This window comes from Doryrhamphus excisus, chromosome 12 (genome assembly GCF_030265055.1).
Source record: "Doryrhamphus excisus isolate RoL2022-K1 chromosome 12, RoL_Dexc_1.0, whole genome shotgun sequence".
In the NCBI taxonomy this organism is placed as follows: Eukaryota; Metazoa; Chordata; class Actinopteri; order Syngnathiformes; family Syngnathidae; genus Doryrhamphus; species Doryrhamphus excisus.
Window position 1 is genome coordinate 15,427,376 of NC_080477.1, and position 12,896 is coordinate 15,440,271.

Genomic DNA, 12,896 nt, shown 5'->3' on the forward strand with positions numbered 1-12,896 from the left:
GCTTAGCTATTTTGATTATTGTATATATTTAAAAAAAAATAGAGAGAAACAAAGAGGAAACAGGTGGAAACAGGATTTATTGATGTTTGAAAGGTAAAGAAACAGTTAATGTGTTGTGGTAAATGTAATTTCATTCAAAGTGGATTAATGTTGAAAAAAATCTTTTCTAAAAGATAAATTAAACCAACACACCAATAAATCAGTGACATCCTATTGCCCCCCCCCCACCCCCCATTCACCTACAAGATCGTCAGACAAAATTTCACATATTTGTTCAAAAATGTCTTTTTTTACAGAATTACACTGGAGAATAATTCAGCCATAAAATGTAACACTGACCTCAATAGGTGCAACAAAAACAAGTTAGTGTGCAGCACAAGTTAACTCCAGCCTGAACTCCCTTGACATTAGTACTAATATCTTTATTAAATGTCTTTATATGGCACAGACAAGTTCATCCTTCAGGACTGATGATATGATCGATATTGTCAAGTGTCAGCAAGAACATGTTTTGGGTACTCAAATACAGGGAAAAGTACTTTGGGTTACTTCTAAATCAACAAATAGCCTCTATTTTGTCTTTATGGCCACTCTAATTTGACGTCCTGAGCCAGGGGGTTTCAAAATGTGAGGAAGGTCTCCCCTGGGGGGTGCAATAAGACTTCGGGGAAGGTGCAGCGGCTTAAGAAAAATAAACACACTTCTCAACACTACAAAGCTAACTTACGTTTAAAGACTTCCTATGGTTCTCCGCTCGGGCATCTCTGTGTGGAGTTTGCATGTTCATGAATGTGAGTGTGAATGGTTGTTTGTCTATATGTGCCCTGTGATTGGCTGGCCACCAGTCCAGTGTGAACCTCGCCTCTTGCTCGAATTCAGCTGGGATAGGCTCCAGCCTACCCAAGTGAGGATAAGCGGTATAAGCAACAGATGGATGGACTTCCTATGGTTACAAAGAGTAAACATGCTGCAAAATATGCTGCAGAAAATTACATTCCTAAGCCATTTTTCATGACAATGCTAATGACTAGCTTTCAGGCTGGTTAATGTACCAGCACATTACCACAATAGCCAGTGCCAACGTTACCAGTTCATTTACAACTATGACAGGTCTGTCACTGACAGAAACATTCTTAACAAAGTGAGACTGACTCAAGTATTGCTTCCATTCCATTCATCCATGTTCTATGCCGCTTATCGTCACTCGGGTCGCAGGAGTATACTAGAACCTATCCTAGCTGAGATACACCAGATACACCCTGAACTGGTCGCCAGCCTATCGCAGGACACAGTAGACAATCATTCACACTCACAAACAATTTAGAGTCAACAATTAACCTAACATGCATGTTTTTGGAATGTGGGACATTTACAAACAAACCAGATCTTTTGAATAGCCAAATGAGGAAAAGAGTCAGTCATAGAGTAGTTTCGTATTATCAATAATATTTTTGTGTGGAAAACTTTGCACTAAAAGCTGTTTAGCACAGATGTTCATTGTAGCCTGCTTTGTTTCTTAATGTTTATACGTGTTTAAGTCACATACACAGAATTTGTACTAAATACACTATTCCCTCGTTTAGGTTAGGTTCCCAAAATAGCCTGCAATAAGTAGCCAACTTTATATGATCACTATTGTTAAACAGTAAATGTTTTAAGGCTGTAAATTCCCTCACAATCCCCTTTTTACACTTATATACTTCTCAGACAGGCATGAACATTTTCCAACTAGTCCAGAAGTCTCCTGTCCGGATTCTAACTTTTTCATTTCATGACATTACCCCTATCCTACAGCAACTTCACTGGCTCCCAGTCCAGCAGAGTATACAGTACCAACTCCCTTTACATACCTTAAGAACTTACACAACTTCAGCTTTCCGTACTTGACTCACCTCCTCCACATTATCACCCCAGCTCCCTCCCTCAGGTCCTCCTCCTTTCACCTCACTGTGCCTCTGCCCGCCTCAGCACCATGGGGGGCAGCGCTTTCAGGTGCTCTGCTCCCAAAATCTGGAACCCATTACCATCCCATATTAGATATATTGACCTTTCATATAAGATTGAAAAATTATTTTCTCACACCCTAACCAAATTTCAAATTCTGTCTGAATTTTAATGATAAATCTACTACATTGGACACAATAATGTCACAATCTGTGAGTTAAACAGCATGACGGTTTGTTTTAGTTCTTGTTTCCATGCCCCCAGTTCCTGTTTGTATACCCTTATTTTGTAATCACTTCTACCCGACTTTGTTTTCGGTTCAACTTGCCTTGTTAATCACTCACACTTGTTCCTAGTTTGAATCACTCTCCTGTGCACTAGGTTGTGGAAGTATTTTTCTTTATATGCTCCTTGTGATAGTGTCCTGTCTGCGTTGCAGCAATTGGTAAAAGAAAATATACTTGACCTGCAATCATGTCTCCTACTCTCTGCATACTGGGGTCATGCCACAATGTCGAAGCTAAGATGTAACATAAGTTATGAAGTGACTCACCATATTCGCTGCTGTGACCATTCTTCGTCCTGGCGCCGTTTGACTGTAGCATTTTTGTATCCTTGTTAAAAAAATACTACTCCTTGAACCGACGATTCATTTAGCCGATTTAGCTTTGGGTTTAGGTTAGGTTAGTGGCGATTAGCAAGCAGCTGATGCAGTAAGGTAGTTAGTTCGTATGAAGGAGATTGACAATGGCCTAGAGGCAATCAGGACCGCAGAATACAATAGGCGGGTTCTCCCTGAGCCAATAAGGACTGTTGTGCTTCTATATTTTTCCGGCTATTGTCTGCTGCGAGTTCCTAATATGCTCGTAAGTAAACACACAGATCGATGGAGCTACATACTAACTACTGCTACATGCTAACTGTAGCAGTAGTAAATATAATAAGACACACCACAGAGCACCGATAGAGCACTCGAATACAACACAATGCTCATTCATATACTGTTTGAAACAAATATGCAAGTTTGAACAGCTTAACAACGAACCGGTGAAAGGTGAACCACGACGTAGCGAGGGAACACTGTCGTGAGGCGATAGTGATATATTCTAACTCATATTAGTGGTAAATCTAAATTCATTCCTCCCAGTGATAATTTACGATAAAATGCGTTAAGGCCAGGCTGGCTTCTTGAGACAGTTTTTTTGAACGGCTCTTTGAAAGGAACGGCTCACCAAGATCCAGCTCTCCTCAAAGAGCCATAAATCCCATCTCTAACCAGAACAAAACCCACCCACGCATTGGGGAGCACATGCAAACTCCACAGAGAGATACCCAAGCGAAGATTCAAACCCTGTTTTTCCACATTTCCTGATGGGCAACACCCTAACCACTCATTGGCTCAAACATGGCTTCATAGTTCCTAAATATGTATTAATACCCATTAAGTTAATGGTGATTGCCACTAATGTTCCTGTTAGAAGATCCGGAGAGTAACTTTCACTGTTTATGAGGTGAATAATAGCCACAAATATTGGCTTTGTATTCTCAGTGTCTGAGTGTGCGTTTCATCGGGTGCGAGCAGAGAAGCAGCGCATGTACTCCGTGAGCCAAGGGTTAAACTCAGGCTGAACCGTCTTTCTGGCTTTGTGCAGATCCGCTGACTTGGTTCTGCGACGCTCGCTTCTTTCAGTCTGGACCTGTCGCTCCGCTTCCCTTCTGATCTTTGCCCTAAGAGCGGATGCATGGATCTGCAAAGAAACATCCAGTGTTAGGATCTGTTGTGTAGGTGTCAAACATACATATTACGAGGATGGGGGGCCGGGGGGGGTTGTTACCTCACTGGTTGAAGCAATAGGGAGAACATTGTGCGTCTTTCTGCCTGCAGTGTCAGCATCCTTCTCGCCAGAAGCATACATAGCGAAGGGATGTTTACTGTCCTCGTTAGGACGCTGCCGTGTAGTCGACTGTACCCGCTGAAGACGTGACAACTTGGAAAGTCTACTTGGTTTAAGCTGCTGCAGCGGTGGAACCGTGGGAACTTTTTCTGTAGGAAAGAAAGACAACAAGACATAGAAGCGGTAAAGTGATAAGAAAGTCAGGTTTCTGGCTGGAAAGAAAAAGTGTTGGAGATATTTAACATTTTGAATCATTTTTGATTCATATACTTGATATTATTATTACATTGTGCAGACATTGAGGGTAAGCTCTCCGTCAGATACCTGCATGTGGTTCCCTGTGGGGTTCATTTTTGAACTGTTTAACAATACGCACTCCTCTGTGCTCCTCTGGTGCACAAGACTCTCTGACTCCATCATCACAGCAGCCTAGCAAGACAAAGAAACATGGAGATTGGAAACGAGACTAAACCATACATGGAAATCCCATTCTTACCAGCCCCCTGCTCGGCCCCCAGCAAGGGCAGTCTGGGTAGATCTCCTCTGGCCCCCTGGCACTCCTCTAATTGCGTCCCCAAAAGGTCTTCACCTCTCTCAGGTGAACCTCCTTCTACAGAGTCAGAGTCCGTATCAGAGCCACTCCAGAATAAGGGCCTGTGTGATTGCTCCAGGAGTCTCCGGCTCAGCCTGTACTTCAGCAGCTCCTCGTAACACTTAGCATAAGACTCCCATTTGGGGTCTTTGAATTTCTTCATGTACTCCGAGCGAACCTTTTTGGTCACCATCTTCTTCCCTGCACAAAGTAAACAATCCACTAATGATTACCTGCGTTTGTAGTATTTCAAAAAATGCTTCATAAAATGCAAAAGATACCGTTTATTCTTCTCATTTTCAATACGCGTCGCTACTAATGTTTAAACAAAAATAGTTGGGAAGCGCTCAACCAATGGCGAAGCAGAGACACCTCCAGATGACGCCTACTTCCGCTTTTGACCGGAAATATGCTTTACAATCTGTATGAGAATTAACACAAATGTCTGACCACGAATAGATAACGTCAACATTGTATGGTGTGTCAACATTGGTAGTAATTTAATATTACAATGTATTGAATATAGGACAAAAATTGAGCAGTTAAATACTTAACACCGGAAGTGTAGTTAAACGATGTAAACAACCCCCACTGTGATTGGCTGAGGACATTTAAATGGCTGCCATAAAAACCTTTCCAAATTAAAAGCAGCATTTGGCAAATGAAATCATTGTAGGAAGGGGCTGCTGCAAAAACACCACGACATCAATTATTCCAATACTGTGCCGTGGTAAGGTTTATCACAAGTATCCTTTAATTAGCTTATCGGAAAGCGTCTAATTTAAATGTATTTTACACTATAAATCATTAGCCGTGTGCTAATAATGGTGTCCAGTTGTTCTACAGCGATGCAATTAACTTCAAATTCGTGTTACTGTTATTTATAGACACCCCCCCATGTCGATAATCACTTAGCTACGTACCTAGACGAAATATGGTCTCCTAGCTGTCAGAGGATATGCACTTGCTGACAGCCCTAAAGAACATTACAGTAGAAAACCCGCCTTGTACGCCTCCTCTAAATCGGTGCACAGTTTAGTTATACTTACACTAGGCTCGGGTTTCACGGAAGCTGAGAACAGATGGCGTTCATGTTTTTGCTGGAGTGTAATGCGCCTCTTAAGCTCCGCCCACTCCGGGGGTGTACCTTTAAAAAGCAAAAACACCCTGCAACAGGTGGCCGAGGTGTCATGAAGGATGCATGCAGCCATTGCTGTGATAACGATTTGTAGCAGATGGTCGAGGAAATGTATTTTTTGCTTTAGAAGTGCTAATATGACAATGAATAAATATGTATCCATTACAAAAACTGTGACTATAACCATTGTTTTGAACCTACTTAAAATTGAAACTTAATTAATGCGAAATGAGACAACTAGTGATGAGTTCATGCACTCCAACCTGCTGCCTGCTTTATAAGGCCTGCAGGCTGGCAAAGACGTGGGACTGTGCCCATGTTCCAGTTTTGTCTAAAGAAGGCCCGGATCCACTCACACAGGTCTTAAAGTGTCGCGTGTCCGTCGTGCACTCAAGGTCCAAAACCGACATGCTGCTCCTGTTGCTTCTGCTTAGGCACATTCCTGGCAAGTCAGACTTGCCTTTCCCTGGAACCTGCAACCCAACCACAGTGGTTGATAGGATATGGAGAGATGGTATGTCCTCCTGTCTATGATGGATGGACCCCTGTCAACTCCTCCCTGGCTTAGATGTTTGCAACCTGTCAACCCTGTTTGACCCTCTTGGACAATTTATTATTGTGTTATTATTGTGTTTTTTTTAGACAATCATTACATCCTATCGAAAATAATAAAGCAGGGTCAGAAATACCAAATGATGGACTTTAATAAATTATTAATAGGTATATACACTTACATTCACATGTGTTGGGCAACATGTTGTTGTTGTTATTTTTTTATTAAAGTTTTTTTTGGTTGGATGCATGGTTCAGAGGTGTTTTTTTTCACAGCCTTTCTCCGTACAACACAGGCAACAGACAGCTACAAAATATGCATATTTGTTGACACAATGCATAGTTAAGAACAGCACAGACAGGCAGTCCATTGACAGCAGTGTGTTGCAGTGCCGCAGAGGTCGAGCCTCTTCTTCCTTCTTGTTTTCGCTTGATCTCCGCATAGCTGGTGGTGGAGATGATGGAGAAGCTGGGGTAGAAGGGTGAGGACTTAGAAGCACTTCCTGTGGACAATGCTGGGGCCAGCCTCGTCGTACTCCTGCTTGGAGATCCACATCTGCTGGAAGGTGGACAGGGAAGCCAGGATGGAGCCACCGATCCAGACGGAGTACTTCCTCTCGGGAGGAGCAATGATCTGGAGGAGAAGAGGTTGAGGTCAGTAATACGTCAGTACCCAACATTCATCAGCATCGTCCAACTCAAAACATGCTTAAAATGTGAAATATTAGAAAAATATAAGAATGCACTCTGAATAACAATACAATATGGACAAGAAATATGTATTTTTTTCAAAATAATGTCTAAAAAGACGACTTTGTGTGTGAGGGGAGCAATACACCTCCAGGTGACGCTGTTTTCCCCTTTCTAAAAGACTTTTTATGCTTACAGAGTGCTGCAATTCACTTGTGAAATATCTATAAAGTAACTTGCATTTCTCATAATCTTACTAATGTTATTGTATTGATTTCCTAAATGTGTGATTTATGTGGCTTCGCGTTTCATTTAGTGGGCGTGGTTTGCCGATGTCAATTTTTTTTAATTGGCCTACAAATTCTACCAAGTAAGAGTTGCTACATCATGAAAATGAATGTCATGATGTTTTATAATGCAATATGATGCAATGCATATGATGCAATGCAATCTGCAATGCATATGAAGTGGTGGGGGTTCAGTTGTTGTGATCTAATGTACCTTGATCTTCATGGTGCTGGGGGCCAGGGCAGTGATCTCCTTCTGCATACGGTCAGCAATACCAGGGTACATGGTGGTACCACCGGACAGCACATTGTTGGCGTACAGGTCCTTACGGATGTCAATGTCGCACTTCATGATGCTGTTGTAGGCGGTCTCATGGATACCAGCAGACTCCATACCTGCGCAGGTGAGGAGGAGAAGTATTAGGATGATATTTGATGAAAAGGGGTGGAGTCACGTTTCTCCAGTCTCTTAATACCGGGACGTACCAATGAAGGATGGCTGGAAGAGGGTCTCGGGGCAACGGAACCTCTCGTTACCGATGGTGATGACCTGACCGTCGGGCAGCTCGTAGCTCTTCTCCAGGGAGGAGGAGGAGGCGGCGGTGGCCATCTCGTTCTCGAAGTCCAGAGCCACGTAGCACAGCTTCTCCTTGATGTCACGCACGATCTCACGCTCGGCTGTGGGGTGGACATGTTGGTGAGCGTTTGGAGAACACGCAGCACAACAGCTAAGCCATCTGACACTGAATGGTGCGTAAAGTGTGAAAACAGTGGAATATATGACGCGTACGGTACGCCGATTTGCTCTATAGTTATATACAGTGCTGAAATGCAGATACTGTACTAGCCTCAAACATCGCAGTCACTTTATGTACTTGTAAAAGATGTAAACTTTAGACACATTAAAGTGCTGTACACGTTTTGTGGCTTAAAATAGTTCTTCTTTCATTATGATCACTTTTATGATAGTTACATTTAATTTTCCCCAATTAATATCAGTAATATTCGTCACTTATTGTGTGTGAGAGCGAATTGAAGTACATTCATCACTTGTGTAAATCTCCATTATCGTTATATGATGTAACAGCTACCGTATAATAGTTTGATTTCATTACTTTATTACTCTCGAATTGTCACTTTTGAGAAATACCATTGTGAGGAGTTCAGGGTCCACTGTAAACTACAATTCCTTGCACAATGAGAGGCGGTAATGATGTTTTTGTTGCTGATTACCGGTGGTGACGAAAGAGTAGCCACGCTCGGTCAGGATCTTCATCAGATAGTCGGTCAGATCGCGACCAGCCAGGTCCAGACGCATGATGGCGTGGGGGAGAGCGTAACCCTCATAGACTGGGACGTTGTGGGTGACACCATCACCAGCATCCAGCACAATACCTATAAAGAGGCAGGGAATGCAAGGAGTTGACTAAGAGAAAGAGAAAGACCTGTTGGCTGTGCGTAAAGTTCGTGCGTAAAATATGTGCGTAAAAGAGCATGAATGAAATTACATGTTTTAACCCAAATTTCTCAAGTACAGTATTTAATTAGTACATGTATGGAAGTGTACATGAGTGGTTCCCTCACCGGTGGTACGGCCGGAAGCGTAGAGGGACAGCACAGCCTGGATGGCCACATACATGGCGGGGACGTTGAAGGTCTCAAACATGATCTGGGTCATCTTCTCCCTGTTGGCCTTGGGGTTGAGGGGAGCCTCGGTGAGCAGGGTGGGGTGCTCCTCGGGGGCCACTCTCAGCTCGTTGTAGAAGGTGTGGTGCCAGATCTTCTCCATGTCGTCCCAGTTGGTGATGATACCGTGCTCGATGGGGTACTTCAGGGTGAGGATACCCCTCTTGCTCTGGGCCTCGTCACCGACGTAGGAGTCCTTCTGACCCATACCGACCATGACACCCTAAGAGACGGGGAGAGAGAAATGATTTTTTATCATGAAAACATAAATCTGGGAACATGACAGCAGAATGTGACCTTGCTCTTAATAGAGTGGTGGCTTCATAGTGAAGCGAATGGCGACCATTGCGCAAATGTGCTAAATAACAACGCAGGTCACAGAGAGAAAGTGTGCAGCGTCACTTCATCTGGGACTAATTTTATCCCAAGGAGGCAAATTCCACAGTGCAAGGATGCCATGACTTATACACATTGCTGTCCTCGCATTACAGTTTAGAGTAGCACTACTGGAAATGATACATAAATATTTTTTAATTTTTTAAAAATACTGCTGTACGTTACAATACCTTTAATTTATAAACATGATTAACATTTTCAAATGATCAAAGTCATATTGTCGATGGTGGGTTAACTCGTTGTTACTCCTCTTATCTGATTGGCTGAGGGAAATCACGTGATTTCTCACTGACCTATGAAATCACCCCTGATAGATTGTTACTATCAGTACAGTCCAAATCACAATACATACTTTTGCCTTATTATTTAAATTATATAAAAACATGTTTTAGCTCTTCCCAATATTAGTGTGTGTTGATAAAGTGTAATTGTATTCTGCTAAGTGCCTACCTGGTGACGGGGGCGGCCAACGATGGAGGGGAACACAGCCCTGGGGGCATCGTCTCCGGCGAAGCCAGCCTTCACCAGGCCGGAGCCGTTGTCGCACACAAGGGCGGTAGTCTCATCGTCGTCACACATGTTGGCTTCTATGGGGAAAAGGGTACATTTTTAAGACTTATTAATGAACAATACATAATTTTTGCTTGTTCTAATATACCCCAAACTACAATGAAAAGTGACAAACGTCACGTGGCTCCTCGTGGTAGCCCAGTCTAAATTTTGGACACACGTCGCCATGTTATGGAATGCGAAGGTGTCCCTAAACTTGTGACTAGTATTGTACAACTATTGGAAAACTAACCAAGTGGAATACATTTATAGACTCACAACTACAACTACAAAGATAAAAGTATAATCTGTCAATCAAAAATACATAGTTATTACAGTTCAGTCTATTCAGTCAGGTTTACTATTGGCTACTGGCTAACTAGCTAAAAAACTAATAAGCATGATTTTGTTAGCGTAACACACACACAAGATAAACAACATTAATATATTATTTTGGGGGGTGGTTTTATCAAAACAACTATGAGAATAAGTTGCGTACAAACAAATACATTTGAAATTACAATATAATAATTCCTTAATTTTCACAATACAGTAGCTTTCAATTTTGCTATTATTATTATTATTATTATAAGTAGTAGTATTAGACATTAAACATGACATTTCTACTTCCCTATCCCCACTGATTAGTCCAGAGTGGCTTCTCCCTTGCTGTTTCTACCCTAACTTGTCCCCCCTTCCCTGCCTGGATGTGCCCCTTCAGGAGTCCCGGTGTGTTCCTCTTACCTTAGGGGAGTGTCTGCGGCTCGGAGAGAGAATGACCCAACCAGTGCTGCTGCTGAACCAGCTACAGTCCTCCCTACTGCCAGGCCCTGCTTATATACACACCCTTCCACCATTCACAAAAGGTGCCCACACCGGCCCTCTGCCATATTAGGATGCTGCCAGGGCTCAGGGACTGGGGGTGCAGAGTGTGTCACAGCCATCCATCAACTTTCAGATGGAGAGGGGAGGGGGGTCATGAGTGACAGCACGCGTCCCGGACTACAAAGAACCCCCCCCCCAACCATACATGGAACTGTCTCTTTGACCTCCCGTAGAGGCTGGCGGGCACTCCTAAGGGCCGTATAAGGAGCGCACAGGCCCCTGAGGGTGGGTGGTTGGTTGGTGGGGTGTGTTTTCCAGGGAGAGTGTGGCGGATGCCAGTTGCTACCAAGCTAAGTTGCTGCAAGTATAGGCCTCATCCAGCCTTAAAAAGGAAAAACGCTGCCATCATCACGGGGGGCAAGGGTCAATCATAGAAGCAATGCAATTAGTAGACGTTTGATTAAAGTGCATGCAGAAACATCATAGCAGGTTTGCATTATGTGACTGCAAAATGATAGGATTTAGAGTTTAATGTGTACTATGTCCATGCAAAAGGCATTGTGCATGTTGTGAGTATAGCTGAGTGTATTTTAACACAGAATGATATTCTGAATTGCAGTAAATGCTGTTATACACAACACATGGTAGCATTACTACCATGCCTAATGGTCAGAGACAACATCAAATCTACCCAAGCCTAATTGAGTAAATAAGGATGGAAAGCTTATCCGTCTGCAACGCTGGAGCACTTGGATTAATTATAACTCACCCAAGTGTGTGTGTAAGCATAAAGGAAGGGTGGAAACGCAATACAGTGTGTACATGCAGTGCACATATGTATGTGTGTGTGTGTGTGTGTGTTAGCAGGTGTGACCGGCGTCGGCATTGGGGGCCGCAAGAAGTGAAAGAGGAGCAGCCAAGGAGGTTAAAATAAACTCTTGGACAGACTTGGAGGGAGGGCAAATTATAGAAGAAAAATAAGACAATTAGAATGTAGTAAATAAATAATGATGGTAGAATAAGAAGATGAATGCACTCAAAAAAATATAAACACAACACTTTTGTTTTTGCTCCCAGCTTGAACCCAAAGATGAACCCTAAACTTCTTCTATATACATAAAAGGCCTATTTCACTCAAAAATATTATTCACATCGCTGTCTAAAGGGTGCACTTCTCCTTCACCAAGAAAATCCACCCGGCTCACTGGCTTGGCATATCAAGATACTGATTGGACAGCCTTAGGCTGGCCACAACAAAAGGCCACTACAAAAATACACAGCACAATACCACAGATGCTGCAAGTGTTGTAACCACACCATCTCATGAATGATGGGAGCAAAAGGGTTGCGTTGATATTTTTGTTGAATGTAAATAGATAGTTGAGTGTAAAGCTAAGTCAATAAATAAATAGCCAACGCTAAACATAGTAACTAAATAGCTTGATATAAAAAGAGGTAGCAAACTAGAAGACAGATGTCTACAAGGATACATATAGAAGCAATGAGTACTCAACAATAGCACAGATATAGTGATCTAATCTCAAATGTCATCAAGTATATGCGTGGAATGCAATTGGCCCGATAGCATCATTAGCCTGCATGTAATAACATGGCAAATATTTTGACCTCTCATGTAATATTGAAACATAAAACCATCTATCCTCTTAAGATGTACATAAATGGTCAAGGCTCTCCATGTGTATTGTTCACTAATATTCCAAGAAAAATAGTCTTGGAGGCGGAGGGCCACGGTGTGGAGGAAATGGTTAGAAAGGAGGACGTGTGAAAAGAAGGAGGCGCCCACAAATGTAAAGTAGTGAGTGTGCATGAATGTGTAGTGGGAGGAGGCGGCGGCAGCAAGGTTGAGCTACTTTTATGCACTCCATGTGTGCCATTTTGGATGAGGGTGCCTGCAAAAGACCTAAAATGTAAATGGACAGGCAGTTGTCAAGCCTGCTAGGGAGGGGGGAGAGAGAGGTCAGAAGGGGCCAGGAGGGAGGAGAAAGAGAGAGACGAGTGTGTGTGTGAAGCAGGTGTCAGGGTAAAGAAGTGTGTGTGTGTTTCAGTGGATATGTGACGAAGCCAGCTGACGGACCTTGAGTATTTTTCAGCTAGGTGAAGTTTGAAGAGCCTGAAAGGAGATAAACATTGTATTGATGCCATTTCAGTGAGTCCTAGTATGTGGATGAATCATCATACTTGTATAAAAAAAAATGTATATTATTTTGTGTAATGTGTATTTGAGTGTTAATTTAATATTTTCAGACCTACTCTGAGGTTTTATTTGATCTTGCAATTGCATGACTGGACACTTTCAAATGTTTTTCCTTTTTGCTAAAAAA

The 12,896-nt window shown here is 42.6% G+C and overlaps 2 protein-coding genes across 3 annotated transcripts; both read right to left on the minus strand.

Moving 5' to 3' along the window:
• Positions 1 to 64: 64 nt before the first annotated feature.
• ccsapb (centriole, cilia and spindle-associated protein b) lies at positions 65 to 5,584 on the minus strand. 2 transcript variants are annotated; one of them, XM_058089248.1, is made up of 5 exons: positions 5,481 to 5,584; positions 4,336 to 4,632; positions 4,164 to 4,268; positions 3,780 to 3,988; positions 65 to 3,692 (listed from the first exon to the last, which is right to left on the minus strand). In XM_058089248.1, exons 2-5 carry the CDS (start codon positions 4,622 to 4,624, stop codon positions 3,510 to 3,512), a joined length of 786 nt encoding a protein of 261 aa, XP_057945231.1. In that variant the 5' UTR covers positions 4,625 to 4,632; positions 5,481 to 5,584; the 3' UTR covers positions 65 to 3,509. The 2 variants fall into 2 exon arrangements, with proteins under 2 accessions (XP_057945231.1, XP_057945230.1); XM_058089247.1 differs by lacking the exon at positions 5,481 to 5,584 and adding an exon at positions 4,713 to 4,784.
• Positions 5,585 to 6,270: 686 nt separating this feature from the next.
• LOC131139311 (actin, alpha skeletal muscle A) lies at positions 6,271 to 10,622 on the minus strand. The gene is made up of 7 exons (XM_058088801.1): positions 10,474 to 10,622; positions 9,631 to 9,767; positions 8,683 to 9,007; positions 8,332 to 8,493; positions 7,585 to 7,776; positions 7,313 to 7,494; positions 6,271 to 6,755 (listed from the first exon to the last, which is right to left on the minus strand). Exons 2-7 carry the CDS (start codon positions 9,757 to 9,759, stop codon positions 6,612 to 6,614), a joined length of 1,134 nt encoding a protein of 377 aa, XP_057944784.1. The 5' UTR covers positions 9,760 to 9,767; positions 10,474 to 10,622; the 3' UTR covers positions 6,271 to 6,611.
• Positions 10,623 to 12,896: the final 2,274 nt, after the last annotated feature.